This window comes from Ischnura elegans, chromosome 9 (assembly GCF_921293095.1).
Source record: "Ischnura elegans chromosome 9, ioIscEleg1.1, whole genome shotgun sequence".
NCBI classification, from domain to species: domain Eukaryota; kingdom Metazoa; phylum Arthropoda; class Insecta; order Odonata; family Coenagrionidae; genus Ischnura; species Ischnura elegans.
Genome location: NC_060254.1, coordinates 74,420,100 through 74,445,938, shown reverse-complemented (window position 1 = coordinate 74,445,938; position 25,839 = coordinate 74,420,100). Strand labels below are relative to the sequence as shown.

The 25,839-nt window shown below is 39.0% G+C and overlaps 1 protein-coding gene across 3 annotated transcripts in view; it reads left to right on the top strand.

Annotated features, from left to right (window-relative positions):
- The window catches only part of LOC124164930 (transmembrane protein 184B), a 255,093-nt gene that overhangs the window by 12,915 nt on the left and 216,339 nt on the right, over nucleotides 1-25,839 (top strand). For all 3 annotated transcript variants that reach the window (XM_046542167.1, XM_046542168.1, XM_046542169.1), the window contains exon 2: nucleotides 7,923-8,217. In XM_046542167.1, the coding sequence (XP_046398123.1) occupies nucleotides 7,978-8,217 (240 nt within the window). In that variant the 5' untranslated portion in view covers nucleotides 7,923-7,977. The remainder of the gene's footprint in view (nucleotides 1-7,922; nucleotides 8,218-25,839) is intronic.

Here is a 25,839-nt window from a genome sequence, read left to right as displayed (position 1 = left end):
CTCTTGATGCTGGAGTGTTTTACTTTCCGGGAAATACTATTTCGAGATGTAATCACCGTCATGCCAGAGGATAGGGCTGATTGCATATTTGTGTCTCCCTATAGGGGCGGATCCAGGATTTGTTTTCTGGGGAGGGGGCACAATAGTCTGACAGGTCTTCTCACATTTAAGATTAAAAACAAAATGCAACCATCACTGTAGAAAATATTTCCTTTATTTTGATATGAAAGTTGTTAATATTAAATTAAATTATTGAGGCTCCGTAGTACAAAAAATGAAGCGAACGTAATGATAACTGCATTAAAAATCTTGTCTATTATTTTTAAGCGTCTGGAGTTGAGGGGGGGGGGGGCACGCGCCCCCGTGCCCCCCCCCACCTAAATCCACCTTTGTCTCCCTGTATAATCATTTTGACCGCGATGCCTCCTCGATGAAGCACCACATAGCTCTAATTCTCAGGTATTCGCTGACTGATTGCTTTTGCTGACTATGCATTACATTTTGGTGACGAAGAACTTCATTTGAATTAGGTGGATCTGGTGGCTAATTCTTTTCTTTGTTTTACTTCCTTAACCATACTTGTTGACTGAGAAGCCATTATGTGATTAATAAGACTGAAAATAGTTATGAAAATTGTCGAAACGTTATTTCCCATTCCTCTGTGGAATTTGACTGAAACGCGATCCATTTTCACGCAAGTAACATGCTAAAATTTATACAGCCAGTCGTGGTTATATTTGGTATAGATATGGGAGGGTCTTTAAAATAGAGCACTCTATTTTAAAGACCCTCCCACACTTGTCATGCTTAGATATCAACTTCAGCGTATGCCCTACGTATACGGGAAGGCCTGTTTACACGGTACATTAGCTCGCACAAGTTAATGTCTAAATGTACGAACGCCAAAGTGCACCGTTTAACCACATGCATTTGCGAGCGGATGAATTGAAAATAGTACCCGTTCTAATTTAGTTGAAGCATTCGTACATGTTCAGTTCCGGTTCACTAAATCAATGCTAACTAGTGCAATCAGACATTATAGTCTGTATACCGTAGGGTGGTGCACGGGCCCGCCAGCTACCTAAGTCGCTCCCACAGAATTTTTATCCTCCCCGGCGCTCGCGGACCGACTCAGGTAGCTGGCGGGCCTGTGCGCCCCCCTACGGTATACAGACTATAACTCGTACCTGTTGATGTGTCGCGTATAAAGGCCGCAAGGAATGGTTTGACATCCATTCCGAATTCTTAGTCGGCGTTTTAAATTTTATCAACGCTCTTCGTGCTGGCGATGGAGCCACAATCCTTGACCCCTTGTCTCCTTCTTAACTTGTTGATATATTCTCATAGTTCCGGGCCGTTCCTTGAGAAGATTTGGCATTCAACTAATTGGGGCAGGCACGTCGCGTATGTTTTTCTTTTAGCTGCTGCTCATATTACGAGTAGACGTTGGCATTCCGTTAGCTGTGTCAGCAGCGCTTTTGTTTTGATTGTAATATATATTCATTGAATATTTGGTTTGTCCAATTGATATTGGTATGATTTTAACCGCACGTGTAGCTTTATGTTATCCTTATTGTTGAAGAGGACTCTTAAAATATATTTTTTAGATGGAAAATAAAATTACAATGTTTAAATGGAAAATTTCAGCCATTATCTATCCCAGAGTTCACACTTTTACAGGATTCCTACCTTGCTCAACTCCAGCCCTTCCTCTACCCTTCTCTGGAATTTTTTTTTTTATTATTTTAACAATTTTATTTTTATCGTACAAACTTGTAAATCTTTAGAGTATAAGTGTTATATACCATGTAAAGGCCAAATTAGCTATTTTGGAATAATTCTGTTATTAAAATAGAGAGTACCAATTCGTAGGTACTTCCCCGGATTCCTCGATTTCTATAACTTACAAGAGAATGGAAGTATATCGTAGATATGCGAATTGTGTAGTGTAAGTATGTAGATTGTATATTTTGTGTTGATGATCGCAACTCGCTCATATGTTTACGCGTGCAATGGAAGATTGGATAGTTACCTAGTAATAAATTTACCATCTATATAATTGGACATTTTATGTGCAAAATTCAAATTTGCGGTTGGTAGGGATCCAAAGTTGTCTACTGCGCTGTCGAAAGATTTTGTAAAAAGCCGATGGTGTTAACGATTTTCACTGACGCAATCGAGATCTGTTTTGTGATTTTAATGAATTAGCCGAAGTAAAAGATTCAAAGTTCCCGCATGAGTACCCTTTTAACCGTCACTGTCGCATAACCTTTCGATTTTCATTGCTCTAATACCAGTTAAGGTTCGTCTTCCACTTTCGATGTGGGCATTGCACGCCTGGGAAATGGTATCACTTTCGCCTATGCTTTATCTGGAGGAGTCGTTAGCTTAAATCTCATTGTTTTGTTTTCGTAAAATTCTACGAATGTTTGCCACCATTAGGTGTGAGAGCATGTTGAGCGATCGTGTTGGCTTCTCAGTGGCTTAAAATTTCCATCCGCATGACAAAACATGAATTATGCATTTTATTAAAAGATTATGAAATGAAAATTGTGTGTGCTTTTTATGCGTAACCTTGTGGTGCATAGTGTGTATAGTCATTCTTGTGTATAACCACTTCGGTTATGGGAAATTGATTGAAATACACAATCCAGGAAGTTCCTCGTTAGTAATGTTACCGCTTTCTCTGATAAAGAGTTTTTCTAATGATAGAACGACTTGACACTCTTACCTTAGTTAACCGTTTTGACTACTTTCCCAATTTCAAGAGTTTTATATGCAGTATTCCTTTGTCTTGACAAGTTTTATTTCTTAAAATTTAGTTGTTTTTAAGTTCAAAACTACTGAAGGTACTCATATTTCCCTGAGTCCTGTTGCTCGAATTTTTTTTAATCCAACCGCAGTAGAGAGCCTCCTTGCCTATTAAGTTAAGTTATTACTGTTTAATTTTTCCTGCGAAGGATATACTTCCAATCGTTACTTATTCTTGTGATAATTTTTTTTCTCTCAATTTTTAAATTTAATTAATTAATTATACCTATAATATTGTTTACAGCTATTTAAACGTGATGGGGCTATTTATTTTTCTTTAGGCACAGAAAAGCTTCCTCTGCTAGAAAAGAAATCGGAAAATATTATGACAAAATGTGTCGCTTATACGCAGGTCATCTCTGGTCAATGCCCTGTGGGTCATTTTCCCTAGTACATCTATTCCATGGGGCTGAAAGCTTCTTACAGACAGTTATGCGAGGCATCAATATTTTATACGAAAAAGATTACCATCATATCCTATTAATTTCCCACGTAGTTTAACTTCTCAGTAGAATGCTAAATCAGCTGGGAATTGAGCTACAATCAAAGTCCGCGAAATTTCAGCGTAGCGTAGTTAGAACAAAGTGATCCGAGTTTCACGAGTAAATAAGGTATGAATAGGGGTTTTAACCGTAATGTATACACATGATGTTGTTATCTGTCAAATGTATTACTTTTCAATGCAATTTTTCCTCGCAATGACAAACATTGTACTACTACAAAATAATGGAAAAAAGTGGGTCGCATTGCCCTCAGCGCCGCACCACGGACACTTTCGAAAACCGATTAAAATGTGACCGAAGTGACAACAGAAATCACACTTCTATGGGATGGAATTGGGCCTCCTCTATGCAGTCCCCTTGACCAATTCCTTTCGAACCCTTTTGGTCGACCCGCGCTGCGTCAAAAGGAATGAGGGTCTAATGAGAGGCAATTTGTGACCCTGCGGTTATTTTGCTACTCCCCTGCGTTTGTCTTTTTTCCCCAATTCCCTTAATGAACGCATTTCGTCCTGAGATAACGATGTCCATTCACCAGCCAATGCTTTGGTGATGCCTTTCAGGTCCCGTTGTCGGCGGGAGAAAATTTGTTGCGCTCAAGAATCAAACGATTTGTGTTGCTATCATTTTAACCTTTCCTTAGAGGTTAACGCGCCAAAAAAGTTCTCCATGAAAACATTCCAGGAATATTTTCTTACGGGTTACGATAACTCGCAGAATTAAAGCACAATGCGTATTACAAATTTGATGAATCTGATAGCACAGCACTTGGGTAAGAGTTGTGTTCAGAAAATAAGGCCTACTTAATTTTAAAAATTTTCACGATTTTAGAGATTCCGACTGTCAAAATTTTAAAAATCATGTTGACTTACACGCCCCGGAAGTATGATAAAATTTTCATGTGTATTCACGGTTTACTTTTTCTGTGGTAGCCGCTAAGGTCAGACGTGTTTTTATGAGCTCGGCAATTTTCGGTTCACACGTCATTGCTTGTTCGTGATTTTTTGGCCAAAAACAGTACCGTAACGATTCCCCAGCCTCCGTAATCGCCAGATACGGCTCCGTTTGAGTTTGTCCTATTTCAAGAAATAAAGATAACCGTAAAGGGCCTTCGTTTTACAAGCGTAGATGCCATTAGAAGAAATCGATGACAGAACTAAAAGCCATTCCTGAGATTGAGTCGGAGAAGTTTTGGCATGACTTAAGTTTCGAGGAATGAAAGAAGCGCTGGCACAGGTGCGTAATATTTCATGGGGACAAATTTTCAGGCGGAAAAATCAGTGTGGAGAAATAAATATTTTTTTTTAACAACCTAAAATTCTCACAATTTTCTAAACACACAATTTGTGTTGTTGCTGAGGAACATGGCCGTACCCCGAGAGTAAGGATTAGTAGAACGGGAATACCTAGCCCTCTCGTAAGTAGATACGTGTCCCATCATATGAATCACGTGACGTGGGAATATTAAGCAACAATGAGCCCGAGCGAAAAAAATAGGTATTCATATAAATTTAATATAATAATTAAAGTATTTTAAACTTTATTCGCGTATTAAATGCCACTTCGTTTCACTTGAATGATTATTATTGGCAACCAAATGCACAGCAATAGTGCACCGTTTCGATAATCGCATGCAGGTCAAGTGACATAATACCGTATTACCATAGAGACGCTCGAGGTATGCTGCGACCCAAGAAGTGACGTCACCCGCCCTCAACCTAGGTGCCACGGTAACTAGGTCACATCATGACTGTCTTGACATTTGGATTACCTCGCTAGAGGGAAAATTTCGCTGTATTCAATTCCCTATTGTCTCCCGGAAACTCGTCTGCTGTACGCGAAGTGCATTAGCATGTTTATTTTTTGCATTTCTGTGTTTACGTAGATATCTATTAAATTGCAGCGTTGTTTATTGCGTTATTTTTTATTATGTGTCCATTTCATTGCATTTTAATCTAATCCCTGTATATTTCATGCCATCGTTTTTTATTTTTTTCTATTATTTGCATTGTTGTATAAATAATATTTCAACTTTGCATATTCCTCACTATTATACTTACTGCACCTCCGCCATTTCCTACGCACCTAGTTTCAAGAGAAGAGATAAAGACATACTCTTGATAGTGACGCTTGCTGCCTCGAAATCAGAGGAGTTGTAGTAATTATTCATTCAGCATGATTTCAGCGTCAATGTCCCTGTAGTCAACTCGCCAACGATGGAATTTTTAGGTGAATTCTTTTCGGGTTTTAACCGAGTCAGGTCTTCTGCTGCCGATGTTTCAATGGATGACTGGGCTATCATCCTCAGGGCGTTGAGACGACGGCGGGGAACGCCCTCAGGACGATGGCAGAGTTAGCCATAGAAACTTCGGCAGCAGAAGACCTGACCCGGTTGAAAACCCGAGAAGATTTCATCTCGTGAAGTCGCCGGGAAAATATAATAATATAATAATAATATAATTTTATTCGACTCATATTCAAATACATTACATCGAGAAAAAAAACCTGTAATAATTGTGGAATATATAATAATAATAATAATAATAAACATATTTATTGCTCTAGGAGTTATAACTCCTTTGGAACATACAAATCATGAATATGGTGAGCAGTACGGTCAACATAGTAAAGATATACATAGTATACAGCATAGTATAGTAAACATAAATTGACATTGTAAAACTGGAAAAGAATTTTTTTCTAGCGGAGAAATGAACATTAAACATACCAAAAATAAATGAAACACTCTTTAAAAAAAAAGGAAATTTAGGTTACAAATGAACAAAAACAAGATTACTACTTCTAACACAACAATAAGTATAGGTCACATAAATGAGGAAATGAATGGTTATTAAATTATATGATCACTGTTTATGGATAGCAAGATAGTAGGTGGTTGGCAACCCTTTTCTTAAACATTTCCAGTGAGGCACTGTCTTTAACATATTTCGGCAAGCCGTTCCACAGCTTTGCGGCAACAACAGTAAATGACTTCTGCACTGTAGCTGTGCGGAACTGTGGAGCATACAGAAAACAGGGGTCTTGTCTTGTAACAACAGTAGTGTTTTTGCAACTGGGGAGAAAAAGGTCCTTTAAATACAGAGGGTTACCATGTTCAAATAGATTAAATATAAAACAAGCCATGCTATATTTTCTCCTTGTTTTAAGGTCGAACCAGGACAGTTTTTTAAAATATGGTGTGATATGTTCGTCTCGCCGTAAGTTAAAAATGAATCTCACACAGGTGTTCAACAGACGTTGTTGTTTGATATTCAATTCCTCTGTTAAATCATTATACACAAGACTACAGTAGTCTAAGTGAGGGAGAATGAGTGCAGTGACTAGTTTCTTTTTTAGCTGAAGTGGCAGTAAATTTCTATGGATTTTTAATTGATGTAGAATTGTATTTACCCCTTTATAGGTACCCCTTTGTGGAAAAGTTTTGGGGCTACCATCATACTCTATTGAGAACATTACCGGTGCTAACATAAATAAAAAATACATTTATTTCGTTCAATTGAGTGATTTTTAAATAATAATTATATGATTCGGTGAGAAGCCAAGGTGTATAAGTGTTTTTTTTCTAAACAGAGTTAGGTACAGAAATTAGGTATAGAAAACAAACGAGATCAACTAGATACGTAGAAGTGCATTTGATTTTCCACTCGATGTTAGCACAGAACAGAGACTCACTCGTATCCTTTGGCCGCCAAGTTTTTACATGTGTATATATATTATATGTATATTTCTTCTATAAATTAATGTACCATACTCTGTTTGGACAAAATCCCTGGCTTTACTACCTTCACTATCACTGCTAAGAAATCACTGGCTTCACACCCCCTCAAATTGAATGAGGGAGAGAGGGTTTAAAAATTATCTGCGAGAACCTGGAATTTTGGTCACATATTAAGATTATTTTGGGATTGGCATTTTTTCCAGGTCAAAGGCTAGCGTGCGCTACGGTTGCTAGCCTTTTTCATTAGAATTATCTATGTTGTTTTATGGGGAAAACAGTTTCAAATTCCCACGTGGTAGCATTTATTCATGCCAGCCAAACGATGGATTGTCACTTCGTTTTTTGTATATTAAATTATCAATTTCTGTACGTAACTCCGTTTAGAAAAAAATCACTTTTACCGATTGCCTTCTCACCCCTTCATACGAGTTTACATTTTGTATTACTCTCTATTCCGTATCTATTTTTTGCATTACTATCTATTCCCTATATATTTTTTGCATTATTTTCCATTCCCTATCTATTTTTTGCATTATTGTCTATTCCCTATCCATTGTGTGCATTGTTGTATATTCCCTATCTATTGCTTGCATTATCATCTATTCCCTATATATTGTCTGCATCATTATCTATTTCTTATCGATTGTTTGCATTGGTATCTATTCCCTATCTATTTTTTGTATTATTTTCTATTCCTTATCGATTATTTGCATTATTATCTATTCCCTATCTATTGTTTGCATTGATATCCATTCCATATCTATTGTTTACATTATTGTCTATTCCCTATCTATTGTTTGCATTATTGTCTATTCTCTATCTATCGTTTTCATTGTTGTTAATTCTTTCTCAATATTTTGCCCATGTTGTAGGGTGGGTGGGCCGCATTCCCCCAGATCTGGAGTGGCCAGGAGCCGTCGGGTCGCCATGGCGGCCACAATGAACACCAGCACAACGATCGGCCCCTCCTCCTCCTCCCCCTCAGCCTCCTCCCCCACGCCCACGTCACTGCCCTCCCTCGCCCTCCTCTCTTCCACAACTATGGCCGACCCGATGAGTAGCGTCGCGCCCACGGAGGAGGTTCCGCAGATATTCCTGCAGACCAAGGCCGCGCAAGGGATCGCCGGTGCCTTCGTCGTGGCCGCACTCCTCCTCACGTGCCATCAGGTGAGTCATTATTGTATTTACTCCCCCCCCCCCCCCCCCTCTTCCCCCGTAACTACCAAGCGGGTGGTTTCAGAACTTTTCCCCGGAGACGCGAACGGGACGCGCCCATATACTCAAGTTTTGCGCCATATGTGAGCGCAGTGTGACGGTTTTTACGTATCGCGCGTGGGTGCGGGGCGTATTTTTGTGGGATAACCGCAGTGGACGTGGTGGTCCAGCGGATGGATCACGTGTTCCATAGTTTACATGGTCCAGGGTTCAAATATGATGATTGCAAGCGAAGCATCTGGGGGCCTATTCTCGTCCTGCAACTCGCACGGTTTCCTAGGAAAGTCAGCAATTTTTCATTCCCTAAGTTTACCTTTTTGTGAAAATATTCATATAAGGAAATCAAAGTAATCCAAACTTTGTTAAATCGCTGGTGATATTACCGAGGTTGCGTTAAGTAGGGGAATAGCCCCACTGTACTTCCCAAAGTGATGAAAGCCATAGCGACAGGATATTTCAGTACCTGTTGCTGTGACGTAATTTTTAAGGTAGTTTTGATGCCGTTAAATTGGTCCTTGGTTCAAATATGACGATTGCAAGTGAAGCATCTGGGGTCTTTTCTCGTTCTGCAACTAGCGCGGTATCCCTGGAGTGTAGGCAGGTTTTCACTGCCTAAGTGTAATTTTTTTTGTGAACATATTCATCAGGAAGTTAACGAAATCAAATTTTGCTGAGGTTGCTGGCAGTGGCGCAGCCGGTATTTTTTTCGGGGGTGGGGGTCCAAACCCAGGGGGGAACATTTTTGAAAAACAGGGTAATGAGTTAAGGGTTTTCAACTAATTTTAACACTCTCTATAATCGAAAAAAATTCATTTTTCAAAGAAATCTTTGTAAATTCATGATTTTTCAAATATTTGGTTTTATTTTGTGATGCAAAGAAAGTGTGCTTTTTATTTTTCGGGGGTGGGGGGGGGGGGGGGGGGGGCGGGGTCCGGACCCTACGCCACCGGTTGCTGGTTATATAACCGAGGTTTACTTCTTGAAGTGATGAGAACCATGGCAACGGGTATTTCAATACCTATTGCTATGATATAATTTTTCAGGTTGTTTTCATAACGTTAAATTGACATAATATTATTCCCGTTTACGAAGTGGTTGTAACTTCATTCGCTCTTGCAGTAATGGGTTAAATGTGGGTGGAATTCCTTCTTTGCCTAGTTCGAGACCCTCAATTACTGGTGGTACCCTGGAGTGAGTGAGAGTGATATTATGAACATTCTGTGGTTCATGCTTAGAAAAAGATCACGTTAATTAGGTGTGTAGATTCTTATTCAGCAAGTCTAGGAATCGGAAGTTCAAGGTTAATACTTACGCTGATAGAACCTATAAATGCACGAAAGTTTAAAACATTATAAGACTGGGGAGCGGAATGATTTAACACGCCGGAAAGTCAGTGTGAGGTGAGCAGCTTTGACAAGCCAAGTGGGTTGGGTGGATGTCGCTAACGTTAGGTGTTACGATAGGATGATGCTCATTTGGTTCATCGAGTCTTTTCCATCTTAGCTACAACTCTAACACAAGACTACCTACGGGCCGGAGAGAGGTCTCCAGGCCCAAATACGCAAGTTACCATGAGACAACTCTAGTTAAAAACACCAGGTTATTTTCTACTCGTGGAAATCACCGGTAATAGTGGCCTGTGGAATGAAATAATTTTGAACTGTAACTTGTCTCAATTATACAAATTGAATGTTGGTTGTCTCTTAAGTGTAACGTAAACCAATCGAATTCCGAGAGTCGCTCGCATGCTAAGTTTTAATCATTCCCTAAATTTTCGCTTGTGGCTAGATATCTTTTAAGTTCAGTTCTTTTTTGACGCATTTGACATACACTGTATTCTGTAGTAACAAGTTTGGTGTCAAGTAGTGATGACCAGATTAGAGCATTTATAAAATACCTCGTTATAGTTTTTAGAGAAGGTATATTTAATTCTTGTGAAAAATGTATAACAATTTAATGCATGTAATACAATTTAATAGCACAATTTGATGCTGTTTATTAACTTTGGGGAAATACATTTTTATGCCGTAATTAGGGATAGGAATGCAACTTTTACGAAAACCACAATTCAAATTAAAAACGTAATCGACCTGGGTTTCAGTTCCTAAGCCTCCTGAAGATGGCGATAGTGAGCTCTGGATATTGGTGGTTTACGTTTTTCCTTCCTTCAGACCATGGATTTGGAGTTGTTTTTCGTTTCATCTTTTTCCAACTAGGATCTTTTGTTTTCAGTTATAGGCCATGCGTGCATTGTGTCATCTTTATTCATTCGCTAACCCAAATTTATGGTTTTTTTATTGAACCATTGGTCATCATGCGGTCAGAGTTTAGTTAATCTAACTTTAATGCTTTCGTCGCCATTTGTATCTCCAAGCCCCACGAGACTCGCTTAAAAGGTTCGCGTCGTTAAATCCTGGTAACCATGGAGATTCGCGCCTAAATTGCACGTTTTTTCGTTCAAAATGGCCGTGCAAACAACCTCGTGAAGGTGGCTTGTGAGGTAATGAATCACGCTGCATATCCAACGTTCGTGTTTAACCTTTCTTTTGAGAAAAAGTTTTTGTAGCCATAATAGGTCGAAATGGGGTTATTTTTCATTTTTACGTAACTCATTAGTTGCATGAACGTTTTCATTTATCTTCTGCCAGGATGATCTATTCAGTTGCACGAGGGCTGATCTTTAGTTGTTGACTTTTTTATATGGTTTCCATAGGCCGGGATGATATTTTTCTCTTGTGTATTAAATGTACTATGCTGTCATTCAAAGTAACCTTCGATCTATCAATCATCAATAATCATTAATGTATCAATAATCATCCCTATCTTATTCAAGCTTTTTAGACATGCGTGCAACAATTTCTAGAATTCCTTTTCTGTATTTGGGCACTGAATTCTTAGACTATTTATGACTGTTAACCATTTTAGCTTTCGCATCGTTATGTAATTAATTTTACCAAATTTTAGTTATGAACTTGATCGTTTGGAAGTGTACAATTTGCTTTTCATTCCTCTGCGTTGTTGCCTCGACAAAATGTGTCGATACGTCACTGCTTAGGGCGTTCATCATCATTTTTTGGTATTGGGATAGCCTTTAACCCTATAAGCGATTTCTTTTAATGAATTTTCATCTATGCGTGTAAAACGACGGCCCTTTAATGTTCTCTTTATTTTTGGAAATAGGAAAAATTCACACGGAGCCTTATTTAGCGAATATGGAGGTTGGGGAATCGTTACAGTAATGTTTTTGGGCAAAAGTTCGCGAACGAGAAATGAAGAGTGAACCGAATATCGCAGACCTCATGAAAATACGTCTATCTTTAGCGGATCCCTCAGACAAAGTAAACAATGAATGCAGGTGAAAATTTGATCGTACTTCAGGGGTATGTATGCCAACACAATAAATAGTAATCTTGACGATCGGAATCTCCAAACTCGCGGTAAATTGAAAAAAAATTAGTTCCAGTTATTTTCTGTTCACACTTCGTACATATTAGGGATGTTTTAATCAAGATTTTTTATGCTTACGTAAAAAAATGCTGTCCGGCACTTCCCCTACCAGTTTGTAGACGTGTCCTTTCACTTTTTTTCTCTCTTGAACTCGCCACTTCATTACGCTCTTGCCTCTCTCTCTCTCACTTGCTTTCTGGTCTTTTCAACTCACACTTCTGTTCAGTGCTGAACGTATTTGCGAGTCAGCCTTAATTGCCCCAATCTGGGTGGGGTGTCGTTCTCAGGCGTAAGTAATAGCATCATTTGGTACCTCTTCCAAATTTAAAGTTTCAACAAAAGCTCCCTCTCGTTGATTTATCATTCGTTCCCTAGAATTTTTCCAGCACTAAACCGGTCGTAATAAAATAATCATCCCCCGCAAGAGTGCTATTTCTCCCTTTTTATTTATTTTTTTACATTTATCAGCTGTTCGCGTCCGCTCGGCCGGTGTTTCTGGTCCATTTACCTACTTCCCTCCCTTCTCTTCCTCCAACGCTAATCCCTAAGGGCTCACCTGGGACCTACTAAGAATTAATCTGCGTAACTGCCTGAGGGCTTGTAATGGGCTTGTCGGGAGTGTATGTTAGTCGCTCCATTTTCCTTCTTTCCTCTCGTCGCCCGAGCGTTTTGTTCTGCTTCTCGAGAATCTCGACCTGAACAAACAAAAAACATATCTTCTTTGTTCTAAGTACTCTACTTCTTGTCATAAAATCTTTCTGATTTTTAAAAAAATTGTAGATTGTATGCGTTTTAGTCGAATCATGCAATGCAAAAGGTACGGAGTTTGTTTGGATGTAGTAAATAATAAAACAATTTTCACCAAACTTATAATACTAATCTGAATTTTCTGGCGTGATTTGGATTTTCATTCGATAAAACCTTTCTTTTTATTGTGTCGAGTATTTGGCACAACGTGGTATTGCTCTGAAACGGAATATTCGGTATAACAGATCTTCGATAAGGACTTGACATACGTACTCATTTACATCAGGCGTGAAATTTGCCTTGGAAAAATCATTTGGCGTAGCTTGTTTTCGAACTCGGATCTCCTGACAGACGGTCAGTTATGCTACCAGTTACACCATCAAGCCACCTTCTTCCCAGATGAATTTTAGATTAGGTTTACCGAATAAGGCGTTGATATTTCATGAGACGTCATTGCCCGGCTTGGTGGTGTAGCTGGTAGCATTATCAATTTGATCCATGCCTTAATATTCTGTTTTATCGACAGGTATTCTTCAATGATCGTTACTTGATTACGCGTAACTACCTCACCACCACAAATTCCAGCATGACGGTAGTACTATGTGCCACGTTGCAGTTCGATCGTGTGGGCTGTGACCACAGGGATAACAAGAGACTCCCCTTAGACGAAATATATTTCCCCGCTATTCCATACCTCATTTCGCCCCGGTAATATGATTTTAGATATTTATGGCAATCCCCCTTTTGTGGGGAGCCCCTCACGAGAATAGATCTGAAATCAGCCACTGGTTCAGTGAACCTCGCTCTTGTTGCGGTGGCCAGGTCGCTGGAATTTGGGAGGGAGACGGACATTCATTACTTTTTATTGCGTGGTGTTATCAGTCTGTGTATATACATAATCCAAATTGCTTCGATTTGCCTGGTTTAGTAAAAATAACTTGAAGCGTTCGTGAAGTCGTTACCAGTCCTTGATATAGCAGTGTCATTTCACGCATTGGAACGTAACGTGAGAATATATAGGAGTTATATTGATAAGTAAATGTAGGGATATAGGGAGCAACATTGATAAGTAAAACCCCAAGATGTATTCGCTACTGCAGCTCCTTTGGTTAAAATGTATAGGTCTGTTCCTGGGCGTTTTTTTCCTAGTTATTACACTTCTATTACTATATCTTGAATAAGTGACCTGCGGTCGGTCACTTAAAGTTGGGACAAAAAAATCCGATTTACCACGCGGCATACATTCATACATCACTCGTTAATAATTCTGTTACTAAAGTTATTTAGTCACATACTAGTTATTACAGGCATATAGTTTCTGTTAATGTTAGGTTAGCGGCGACATTTACGAACCTCGCTACCATTGTTGCGGTATTTTCTTATGGTTGGGCAATCATAGTCGTGTCTAAACCTTAGCAACGAAATAATCGGAATAAACGCCGAATCAAACGTTCTGCTGCCAACAATCAGGCTTTATTTACTTGAGTGGAACTATTTTGTCTGCTGTCAAATGGGTCACGCTATGGGTAGGTCATAGGTCAACGACTTTTCTTGTCTTTTGCGATGGGTACATTTCCATCCTTACTGGTCCGGCAGGATATTGTTTACGGGTCTAGTTCAGTGTTCGAGTGGATCAAAGTTAAACAAACCTCCCGGAACTGAAGCGACTCTCGGCATCCAATCTCTCGGCCTTCCTCGGGAGAATTCCATCGTGACGGGAATCGGATATCAGCATCGTTCGAGGCTTCGCTCGTTTTGGAAGAAACTTAAATCTCAAGTAAGCGTTCGCCAAGTCATGGCGCAGGTCCCGTCGCTTGAACTTTTCCGTGCGAAATTCTTGGAAACCGATTTCCCCCTACCCTCTCAACGAGAATTCTTTTCGATTCCTGCAGTATAGATCTTTCCACTTCCTTCGTTTGTACTCAATCTGGTGACAACGCGTGGACAGTACATTGAAATGAGAGAAGGATACATAATTTCTTATTGTTTTGTCAGGATTTATCCTGTGCATAAATCCTTATATGAAAATAAATGGAACTTATCTCAAAGTATTATTAGGCTCGTTCAATGATCAATGATATCTACACGCTGCGTACTAATTAATACTTACTTCTAGTTTACCTCACCACCTGCAGTTAGATACTCCTATGATATCTTATACTTTCTCTCTTTGGCCCAATACCGCTTTTCGTTATTTTCATTCACTCCAGACGTATTGTTGAAAAGACCCTCTGGCTAAGGCTACTAATTTATATAACTCTGTATGGATTGGTGAATAACTCGTATCCCCAGTTTAGGAGACCGATGCCTTATCCAATAGGCCCCAGGGGCTGATACATATGAAGTATACATTCATACAATTGGACCCCGTAATATTATAATATAGGGTAATGTATATTATAAAACGAGTAAAATACCGTATTGAATAAATATAGCAACACAAGAGTAAGAAAATTATAAAACCAAAATCATCAAAACGAAACAAAACTTGTCCATTCAGAATTGTCTTAAGGATATGTAAATAGATTTTTAGTGTAGCACGTGCTACAGTAATGCTGCGCCGTGGAAGAAGGCATAGCATAAACATCATCAATTACATCAGGTACATGTAAATAAATGATACAGGTAATGCACCGGTTTATAAGAAGCTCATAATTTGTGAGAGAATATATACGCAAAAGGAACATGTTAAAATTATTTACATGAACGCAATGAGCAGGTAATACACAAATCTCAGAATTTCGAAATAATGCTAAGAACACTTGCAGTAAATTTTCAAAGTAATCCAAGCAACGAAAATAACTGTTCAATAAAAATTTAAGGAAAATTTGGCATCTACATCGTTCATCAACAACGTTTTGTGTACATGGACATCTATGCAATGCATCGCAAGCCGACTAAAAAGGCGTGTAGCAGGGGGTGTTAGGGCACCAACCGGAAACATATAAGAAGCAAATGATCAAACAAAATTACCTCTATCATTAATTAAGTCCTTTATTGTTCGGGGAAATAACATATTCCCATATCTATCCGTTCGGCAAAATATTTCTATTAATTTATAGCTTCTGTGGGACCTGGAAATATAATGGGCTCTAAGATGATGTTTAAGCGCTAATTGTTAAGCAACCAGGGAAAACTTAGCGTAGTCGTTAGAGAAAACACTCCTTTCCCTCTTTCTATTCGTGTTATTCCGTGCTGCTTGCTGTGTTGGTGGACGAGTTCGACCTTGGCTTCGTGGAAGGCCGCGGAGGGCAGAGGGGGGAGGCGCGGAGAGTTTGAGATGAGGGTAAGGGAGGGAGGAGGGAAAGGGCAGGTGCGGAGAATGGCGGTGGATTAAGAGTGAGAGGGCCGAGGCACAAGGTCCGCTCACGGATAGATAGGTGAGAGAGCCGGAGCTTTTGAAGCATGGACTGCGCGAGAATTTTCTTACAGCCAGCTATGGAAATCCCTGCGTTCGTCAGCGGCTGGCACGTGTATTTATTACTATATCTCTCAGTCTTCATCCTTCCGATGAAATTTCATCGGTTCTGTGGTAAATTAGTCTGAAATTATTGAAATAAATGTATGCAATTTTCCACAATCATTAAATTTATTGCGATTTTTTTAAATCTTCCAGGTGATGTAGTGACATCTAAATCTAGATCGGAAAAAATTTATAATCGTGGAAAATCGCAAGTGTTTATTTCAATATGGAAATATTCCACTCCATCACGCCTCGATCTTTGGATTTTATTTTCTGAAAATTTTACTTCACCTCCGGGGTCACATTTTGTATTTTATTCATGTGATTAACTGTGATGATTTACCGACGGATAACCAACCAGGATCCCAGGAAATTAAGGAGCTTAAAGTGGTTTTACACCTGGACAACAGAGGACAACGGGTATGATTTCGGGATTGGTTACCCGTGGTCGATTGTTTGTGAATGAATAAGTGTCAAAAGAAAGGTAAATTTTACATGCAGTAGGAAAAAAACATTAAGGAAACCTTTAAGGGTTTTAGATAGTTACTGATTTTGACTAAAGGTGAATGAAACGTTTTATGGATCAGCTTCGAAACTTCGTACTAGTTTTATTGAATGACATCCCTGTGCAGAAGTGGAAAAAAACCAATTCACTGTCTATTTTTATATGTATTCAGTGGATATTTAGCACATTGTCTCTTAGCGATTCTTATGAATGATTGTATAGTTCCATCATTATTGAAAAAAAATTCTTCCGGGTAAGAAATATGCAATATGATATTCAAGTTCCTGAGAAAAATTAACGAAATTCGATGAAAGCTTTCCTTTATTTCATAGATTTGTTGGATATCAACATTTATCAAAGGACACTGAAATAGGAGGTAGTGTATTTCTTTTTTTCAATTTCTACCGGATCAGTGAGTCCTAATTTGTAATGGTCTGTCTTCGTTTTGAACGCGTTCAGAAAAAACGTGAAAACTGCTCACTAACACGTTCTGTGGACCGTCTATGTCGATCTACCTAGGCTGTAGTGATATGCACTCGCTCGTTGCTCCCCCGTTAACGTGAGTTCCTTTTTTTGCGCGGTTCGTAAACCTGATTTTGTGCAGCATCCTCATTCGACCCTTCGTATGGGGTGAAAGAGGCGTTGCTACGTAGTGCTTTGTTACCTTAGTTGCATTTTGTACTCATCAGGGTATATGTCCCGCTCACACATACTCAGTCCAATCAGAGGTCCGCATCGCGGTAGCCCATAAAATCTATAGTTCGTATTGCTGCCACTTAACTGTGACTTGACTTATGTTTTATTTTACCTGGCTCGGGTGGCTCCTGGCTTTACCACAATCCGGTCCCCTCTTCCCCCGAGCCAGGGCTCTTTTACATAGGTATTTAAGTTCATTCTTGCAGTACAAAATATCACATCGGTATGTATTATTTTCTTCTTTTAGTACATTTGGTTCAGCTCCTTGTACATTCAATGTTCATTAGATGTCGGGCTGGTCAAGATCTTTTCGTGGTCTGCCTGTTGGCGCTACCGAAACAGGCTAAAGGGCTTAGACCATAAAAACTACTTATGTGGTATATGAATTATTCTTGCATTGCGCTTCACTCTCTTTTTTAACGTCTTCCAGCGACTTAATGTGTTCTTTTTTGACGTTGAGAGAGCAGTGTCTTCTCTGACGAAGTAAAAAATATCTTACGAACGCCAACATACTGCGGTAGATCAGACAATGTAAATAAAATAAGAGAGATAGACTGTAGAACAGATATATTCAGAATTCAGAATTCCACGATCAATAAGAGATTATAACGGCAGCGTTAGAACTCACGAATAGATTAGATGACTTTGTAGTGTAGCCTTCTAACTTATGTGTACTTTAATGCATGTTTCCGAATTTTATTATTATTTATAACAGCATGTGCTAGTATTATTTTTAAGTATGCGTAACGTTTTTTGGACCGTGTGGTTTGCATGTGGGAATCCAATTGCATGCTGGTGATTGATCACCCCCTGCTAAACACCCTAGAGGTGGCTCGTAGGGTATTTTGTAGATGTAGATGATCCTTGATCTTCCTCGTCGAGTTTTCGTCGTACTGAGACTTAACTTTGATTTTTAGCAGGTGAACGACTATTGTTTGAGCCAAATAAATAAATTCATACCAATTGATAATGGCCGATAAAGGATGTATTCATAAAACATATTAATTTCAAAATATTCTCATTAATTTTGTGCTCGAGTTCTACTACTTCGCAACAAAAAAAAACTGCAAGCTGCATGCTGGTGATTGATCACCCCCTGCCAAACACCCTAGTGGTGGCTCGCAGGGTATTATGTAGATGTAGATGTGAGATGGAAAACTATTATTTCCATTGTGCCGATTCACGAGAGGGTCAGCGAAAGGCTGACGGGACCTATTATGGACCATCATGCGCGAAGCTTTATGGCTTGGATCTGGAGAATCGTGGAGAAAAAAATCTTGTTCCAGAGAAGTGCGAAGGACCGTAGAAGCGTGGGTGGTCTCCAAGAGATTGCTATTAGACTTGAGCAAAAGGAGGATTTGAATCATCTCCGGCCGGTCGACGAAATGCACTCGTGCGTTCAGCTCTGAAAAAAAAACTCGTTAGATGTTTATCTACTTCTACGTACTACCCCGCAAGCCGCCTCTGTAGGTGTGTGGCAGGGGGCTTTAAGGATACCATCTAAACTAAAGCAAAATAAAATAAAAATAATTCGCTTTTCCAAAAACAGCATAAATGCTCTAAACAGTAAAAAAAGTAAGCTTTTAATCGCTCGATGAATAAAGCGTGGTTGCTGACTATACTTATTAGAAATGAGTGTAGAAGGAACTGATAAGTGAGTTAGGATTGGCACGCAATATTCCACACCGAGACTCCGGGTGATGAATATTTTTTTTCTTTTTAGTGCATTTTCTAACTGCGCGTTGTCCATCACGTTTGAGTACGTGATGAGAGGGACTTGATCCGTGACTTAAGTCCTAGTTTCCATTCTCGAATAGCTAAACCAAGCGTGATTTGGGTAAATGAGAGCCTAGTATGATGCGCTTGGAACTTCCTCTATATCTACATCTACGAGACAACGTGATAGTTACCACCACGGTGTGTGGCACGGAATGATTCCACACTGGCCATGCACCACTCATCCTAGCCTTCATCAGAAAAGAGCTGGCTCGCTGGACACAGGCCAAGCATACCGGGCAATGACACACGCCCAGACAAGAAATCAGGAGAGTGCTAAGGACACGAACATGTTACCGTGGAAATAAGTCAATTTCTGCTTTGTCCCAAAACATTTTATCAACGTCTTTTTGTCCATTGTTGACATTTTACCTTCTATATGCTACCAATACCTTAACCATCTCTCCATTAGCAGTGGCGTTTTCGGGCTGCTGATCATGAGTAGTAGAAAAACGAGAAGTTATCGTAGTAATTGATTCGTACATGAGTTATAACATGCCAAAAAATCATGCAGATAGTTTTTACAAATATAGTAAGTTATTAACTATGTATACAGAGCCTTTTTTACGTAGTCCGAATCAAGCTATCCTATAGCAAAACTTTCGATAATATTAAAGCCGTTTTACACGGGGTCGTTACTTTCACAATCTGACGTGTGTACGGAGGTGCAGTAAAATTGCATCGTGTAAAGCGGTGAATATTTGCAACGCCTGCTTGAATGCATGGACTTGAGATGGCAAAATAGCCTCCGTTTTAATTTTGTTCTTGCATTCGCGCAGTTCCACGCCATTTTAGAAATTAATGCAGTTCTAACCTGCGCGAGTAGGTACCTGGCCCGTGTCCTGTATGACCCATTATTGTACGCGGAAAAACGACACCTTAAATGAATGTTAAAAAAAACTTTTGGGCTATGTCGCCGCATCAATTTTCGGGTGGCCCCGACCGTGGCTGGTCATTTTTTCAAGAGAATCGAATAGATTAATATAAAGCAACCAGCATTGTTCGGGAAATGTTGCGGCCTCCCGAAAATTGACGCGGCGGCGTAGCTTAAAGGCTTTCAAGGGAATCTCATAGCTACCAGCAAGGGAACTGCATAGAGGAGGCCCGATAGCATCCCATAGAAGGCTGATTTCTGCTGCTACTTCGCACTTTAATCGGTTTTCAAAAATGTCCGCGGCGCGGTGATGAGTGCAATGCGATCCACTTTTTTCCAACATTTTGCAGTATAATGTTTTTAATTTCGAGGAATAGCATTGAAATGTTATTAATTTGATTGATCACATCATCATGTGTATAAATTGCGGTTAAAACCCCTAATTTTACCATATGTCCCCGTGAAAGTCGGATCAATTTGTCCGTCAGCGACGCGAGTGGCGACTTTTGAAACTTATTCAAATGCGCGGTAGTAGACAACACGTTTCGAGGATGACTTGAGGATCCTCTTTTTTTAATATTCGTGGCGACCAGTATCGGTCGGGAAACGTTTTGGGCCACCCCAAAATTGAGGCGGCGACATAGCCCAAAATATTTTAAACTAGCATGACGAGTACCCGCGAAAGTTTTAACGAAGTAAATCTTAAATCTTCAGTCCACCAGTCTTCGGTTCCGCAGTCTGTTCTCAGCGACGGTCCTACCCGCTTCTCCCCTTCTATCAATACCGAAGTCTCTCTCCCTCTCAATGCGCAAATACCCCATGGGGTTCCGTTTTCATCGACGAAAGGGTCTGAAAAAGACTTCCATCACATTCCCAGCCGTTCTTGTATCCCTTCCCAACGACTCCTTCCATCTCTCGTCCCCTCCCCCCACTGTCCCTTAGATTTATGTGATTGTGTTTTCGGCACCAATTCTAGACTTCCCCCAGACCCTTCCCCCTGTCTCTATAGCCTGCTCCATCTTTCTGAAACCTTGATCCCTCGGTGTGACTTGGCATAATTTCGTCTGTCTGTGGTGGAGAAATAGATACCCGTCTATCTCTCCTAGCCTCGTTTTTGTTGTATCGATCGATCCAAGCTCTCGTTTTTCGTACGAGTATCGATGAAGTACAGATGACCTTGATAGCAATAGAGGAGTCCTTTTAATCTTTAAGCTTAATTAAGAGAGATACGAGCGAGTATCAACACTGCTAATACGCAATCTCACCCAATTTGAGATTGTTTTTGACGAAGTTTCGCACATTTTCGTTTAACCTTAATTATTTAATGCCCATAAACATCCAGAGTATTCAATCAAATGTAGAAAAGGCTGGGTATCCCAGAAAAACCATTTTCTTGGTAACTGCAAAGTGCATCCATAATAATGTTTGCGTAGCCGTATCTCAGTAACTAAGTAGTTGCAACCATTGGACAAAAAATGCATATGGGCAAAAAATGCTTAAAATTGTCTCCCGTACCACCTGGAGTATTTCAGATTCCTCCGAAAACAACCTGTATGTATGAATTTTCGGCGTTAACCTGCATCATATAAGGAACCTAGTGGTATTTGGTATCGTCATCCATTTGGTGGTTGTGTACACGATAGCAGTTCATTTGACCTACCAGCAAGTAAAGTGATTTGTGGCTATAACTTGCGAACCAGGGGAATAGGGTATGCATCTTCGTTTTTAGAGAAAAATATGTGATTATTTTATCACCATTTTGAATCCTCTTTCTTTCAAATGAGTTTCAAGTCTTTCAAGTGAGTCTCTTTGTCTTCCTTAAAGCGCTGGCAAATGTTTTCTTCTGGATTCTCTACATCGTTACTTAATTCCCTGTAATCTTACTTTTGAAATCGATACGAAGAAAGTTTTAGTACTTATCGTATATAACAACAGAAGATTCTCCAGGCGGCCACTTAGTGTTGTCATCCAACGCGCATTTTAAATGGGTTTACAAAAATCTTCACTCGCGTTGCTGACATGCAAAGCGATCTGATTTCAAAGAGAAGTAAGCTGTTATTAGGACTGTTAACCGAAGTAAATGCTCGTGATGGTTTAATCTATTTAAATTAATTAATTTTCAATGCAATTCCTTAGGATTTTAGACCCTATTATTGCAAATATTGAGAAGAAATGAATCCCCATTCACTAATCGCCGTTCTGTGGAATTATTTTATAAATGACTTAAAAGAGCCCGAAGTGGCAGCATGACAAAATGTATGAAATATCGAAAAAATGCTAACATCGATTTCGATTTAAATAGAAAATCGAGTTTAAATAGTCAAAGATTGAGAAAACTGAGCCATGATCTTCGAGTTTCGATACAAACTCAATTTTCCTTCTTGACTTTTTCGATTGATCTTAGCAGCGTCATTGTCGGCCTATGACAACGTCCCTATGTGTGAAAGATTTATCACGAATGCAGGTAAAATTGGAACGGAACCTTCTCAATCGTCAACAAAGGATCTCATTCAGTCGGTTTTTCTTGAAAATTTTAGTGATGAGGAGTGGTTCCAAGTTGGTGGTCCCAAAACTTTAATGCTCATTTATTTGTAATTTTTTACTACTAGTAATTCAGGCATGTATTAAGAAGATTTTTCTCTATCACTCAAACGTGAGTTTTGAGTGTTATTCGAATGAATAGTAAACAAGTTTGTGTACTAACTGCTTTCTTTTAACAAACCGTCGATTGTTTCGATTAATCGATCTTTTAGTTTCAATTTCGACTTTTGTTGAAAAGTCTTGCAATTTCGATTAAAAATCGATTGCCTGAAAAATCGAATTTGGCCTTCTTCAATGTTGGTCCTTTAGCCTTCGAAATGCTGTCGAAAAGTTTTTAAGAGCTTTCAAAGTTCTTCCCGCTTTTTCGTCTCGTCCCCGAACTTTTGAGTTGAGGGAACCGTTCTCTTTTATATTTGGTTTCAACTCATCTCTGCGTTTCTTTTCCGCTTTTGTAGGATTTATCCACGCCTTATTAGATCACTCGTTTGGTGAGTCATCTTCTGATGCGTTCTTTCGATCCACTTCTGCTCCCTCAAAATTTATTAATACGTCTTCGCATGCGTCTTTCAGTCTAAAATTATCACTCACTTCCCCTTCGCTTCGTGTTTGCCCAAAATATCTCCTAAAATCTATCTGGTCCTTGACGACTTCGACCTGTTGCTTTAACCGAATGATTTGGAGGAAGATTTGAATTTTCCATTCTTGTTATTCTGTTGTAGTGATCGTCACATTGGTAAAAACGCTCAATTCTTTAATGGTTCTTTTTAATGTGGTTTTAACTCGGCTGGGAAAAAGTTGGTAACTTCAGATTTTCTCAATTCCCAATCATGGTTTCATCCAGTTATGTCGCTTCCGGTAACATTTCGTTTTCATGAAAATTCACAGGGAGATAGTGAATCAATAATAGTGATAAAGTACTATGTTTCAATAAAGTGAATACTTCTTATACTCTAAAAATATTTCAATTTCATTTGGATCATTTTATGCCATTTTAACTGTTGAAAATGTGATTATTTTTTCTTATAAGCGTGCTTAAAATGTTATTATCATCTTCATTTCGATGGTTGCATACCGATGACAATAAAATTGGGACAAATTGATAAACAATGACGTTGATTATTTCGAAAAAGCATTTTAATTATTTTATGGTGGTCTTCATTTGGGATGAGAAAACGTAATGCGTTACCATGGTGAGGACTTTTATCCTAGACAATGCTTCCGGTACCTTCTTCTACCTACGCACTTCCTCTAGTTGACAAGTTGAATTCAATTTCATAAAGACAACGTACCCTTCGGAAGACTAAAATTAGAAGAATCGAAAAACGAACTCATTCCATGTATTGGATTCGGGTCGGAGTCACCCAAGCTAACTGTAGCGACAAATTAATAAAACATGAACGGTGAGATCATTAAAACGGGATTATTTTGTGTATGCGTTACACTAAGGGCGCATAAACTATTATCTCGCAGTTTAAACAGGAAACTTTTGTTGAAGCGGTAAGCTTGGATTGGTGAGTGAATTTTTGAACGCTCACCAACATTATTTTATCTGGAAAAATATCCGTTAGAGCCGAAATTAGCATTCACCCGTTAATATTATTCTTGAGAAGGTCGTTCAAGCAAGATCAAGTTGAAATTAAACACCTTAATTTTGTTTTGTTTCCCGAGACCTCGCTGTTTTCACACGGCGAGGTATCATTTCTCGCTTGAGGAATTCTTTTGTACCCACAGATGTCCGCCTCAAGATAGGAATTATTATCAGACAAGGATAATCTCGTTGATGGCGTAAGCTCACTACTTTTTCCGATTTTCTTCAATGGAATTTCTCAATTCCCAACAGTTTACATTTGATTAACATATTCTCGATCTAAATATCTCCGGTAATTAGCTCATTAAAAGTAAAAAAGAAGATTCTGTGGAGTTAATTAGGCATGATCATTAAGTTTACCAAATTGGTGGAGGATATAAAAATGCCGTTCTTGATGGACCGGTTCCAATTAATATTATTTCGGTAAAGCAGCGCACTTACCATTCGTAAAGCTCAATGAAGCGTGTTAATAAATTTGAGGGCAAATCATGCAATAACCGTCTTTTAGTAAGCATTTTATCCAAGACCAATCGAGGAGAGAACTCATTTTTGTCAGTAACTGTTTGGCCGAGGTAATTTTTGCTACAGTCTAAGTCTCGAAGCTCTGGCTGAATGCATTCATCTCTAATTTTTACTTTGCGTCTTTTACATTTTTTTGTATATGCTTTGTTTACTATCTCGAGACTGCCTCTTTTACCGTCACATCTATTTAATTATTACATATTCCCACAAGTAGGCTATTGCCTGGTGGCAGCATTAGATTCAAACAAATGATTGACAAGTCTACCTATCTAAGAACAAACTTATGAAATAGGAAATACCACGATTGTATAAATACATTAATTCTATTATTATTATACTACCAACAAATGAAGATCGTCTCGAATAACCCAATTTCAAACCATTCATAATGAACCACAATGTAATCAACCTAGTATAGATGAACACCTTTTCCTAAAAATTTTAGTATTCCCTCGCGTCGACTTAACCCCTTGCGCTGTAATGACGAGTCTAGCCCGTCATGAACTTTCGATGCCTAATTTTATATTCAATTTTATTTTAAATTTCATAATTTTAGCACTATTTAGAGGAACAATATAATTATTTTGAAGGCTTAACAAATGTCAAAACATTCACAGTATATATATAAATAGTTCATATTTCATGAAACATGATGCATTAGAAGGATTAAAATGATTTTATTCTAGTGGCCATAGCTGTGTTCTCCATGTTTAATAATCACATTTTATTTCCCAGTACTACGTTGATTACAAATCACAAAATTTCGTTTAATTACCTACCATTTAAAAGAAAACCACAGAAAAAATAAATGGAGAATAGGAGCACGATATTTGGAAAATAAATCGAAGTGGAAGGGTGGAAGGTTACACGGGATTTCCACCGGGTCAGGTTCTCCAACTCCATCTCGGCCGACGTTTCGATGGGCGAGTTGTCCATCGTCTTCAGGGCATGCCCGAGATGGAGTTGGAGAACCTGACCCGGTGGAAATCCCGTGTAACCTTCCACAATAGGGAACATGCATTAAATTTGTTCACCATGCTAATAAGTCCCACTGAATAGATAATTTTCTCACGAGTCCAAATATGTAAGCCAAAACTCTACTAGCACTACACAAACGCCATTAAATGCTTATTAAAAGTGATAGAATATCGCTTGATGTCACATGACCTGAAACGCCCTCTGACGTCATCGCACGGTACACCATTCACTTCGCTAAGAGAGTAGAAGGGCAAACTCTTGATTGCAATATATATCGAAGTAAAAATCATCAACAAGCTTTTTAGTAGTTCCTCAAAGGACAAGTTGACTTAATAGGGATTTAAGAAAGCACAACACGACAGTTTACTTTTGGTCGACTTCCAAATGGCGGCTGATTTTCTGAAAAATAGTGATTGCTTCCAAATCTCACGAAACAA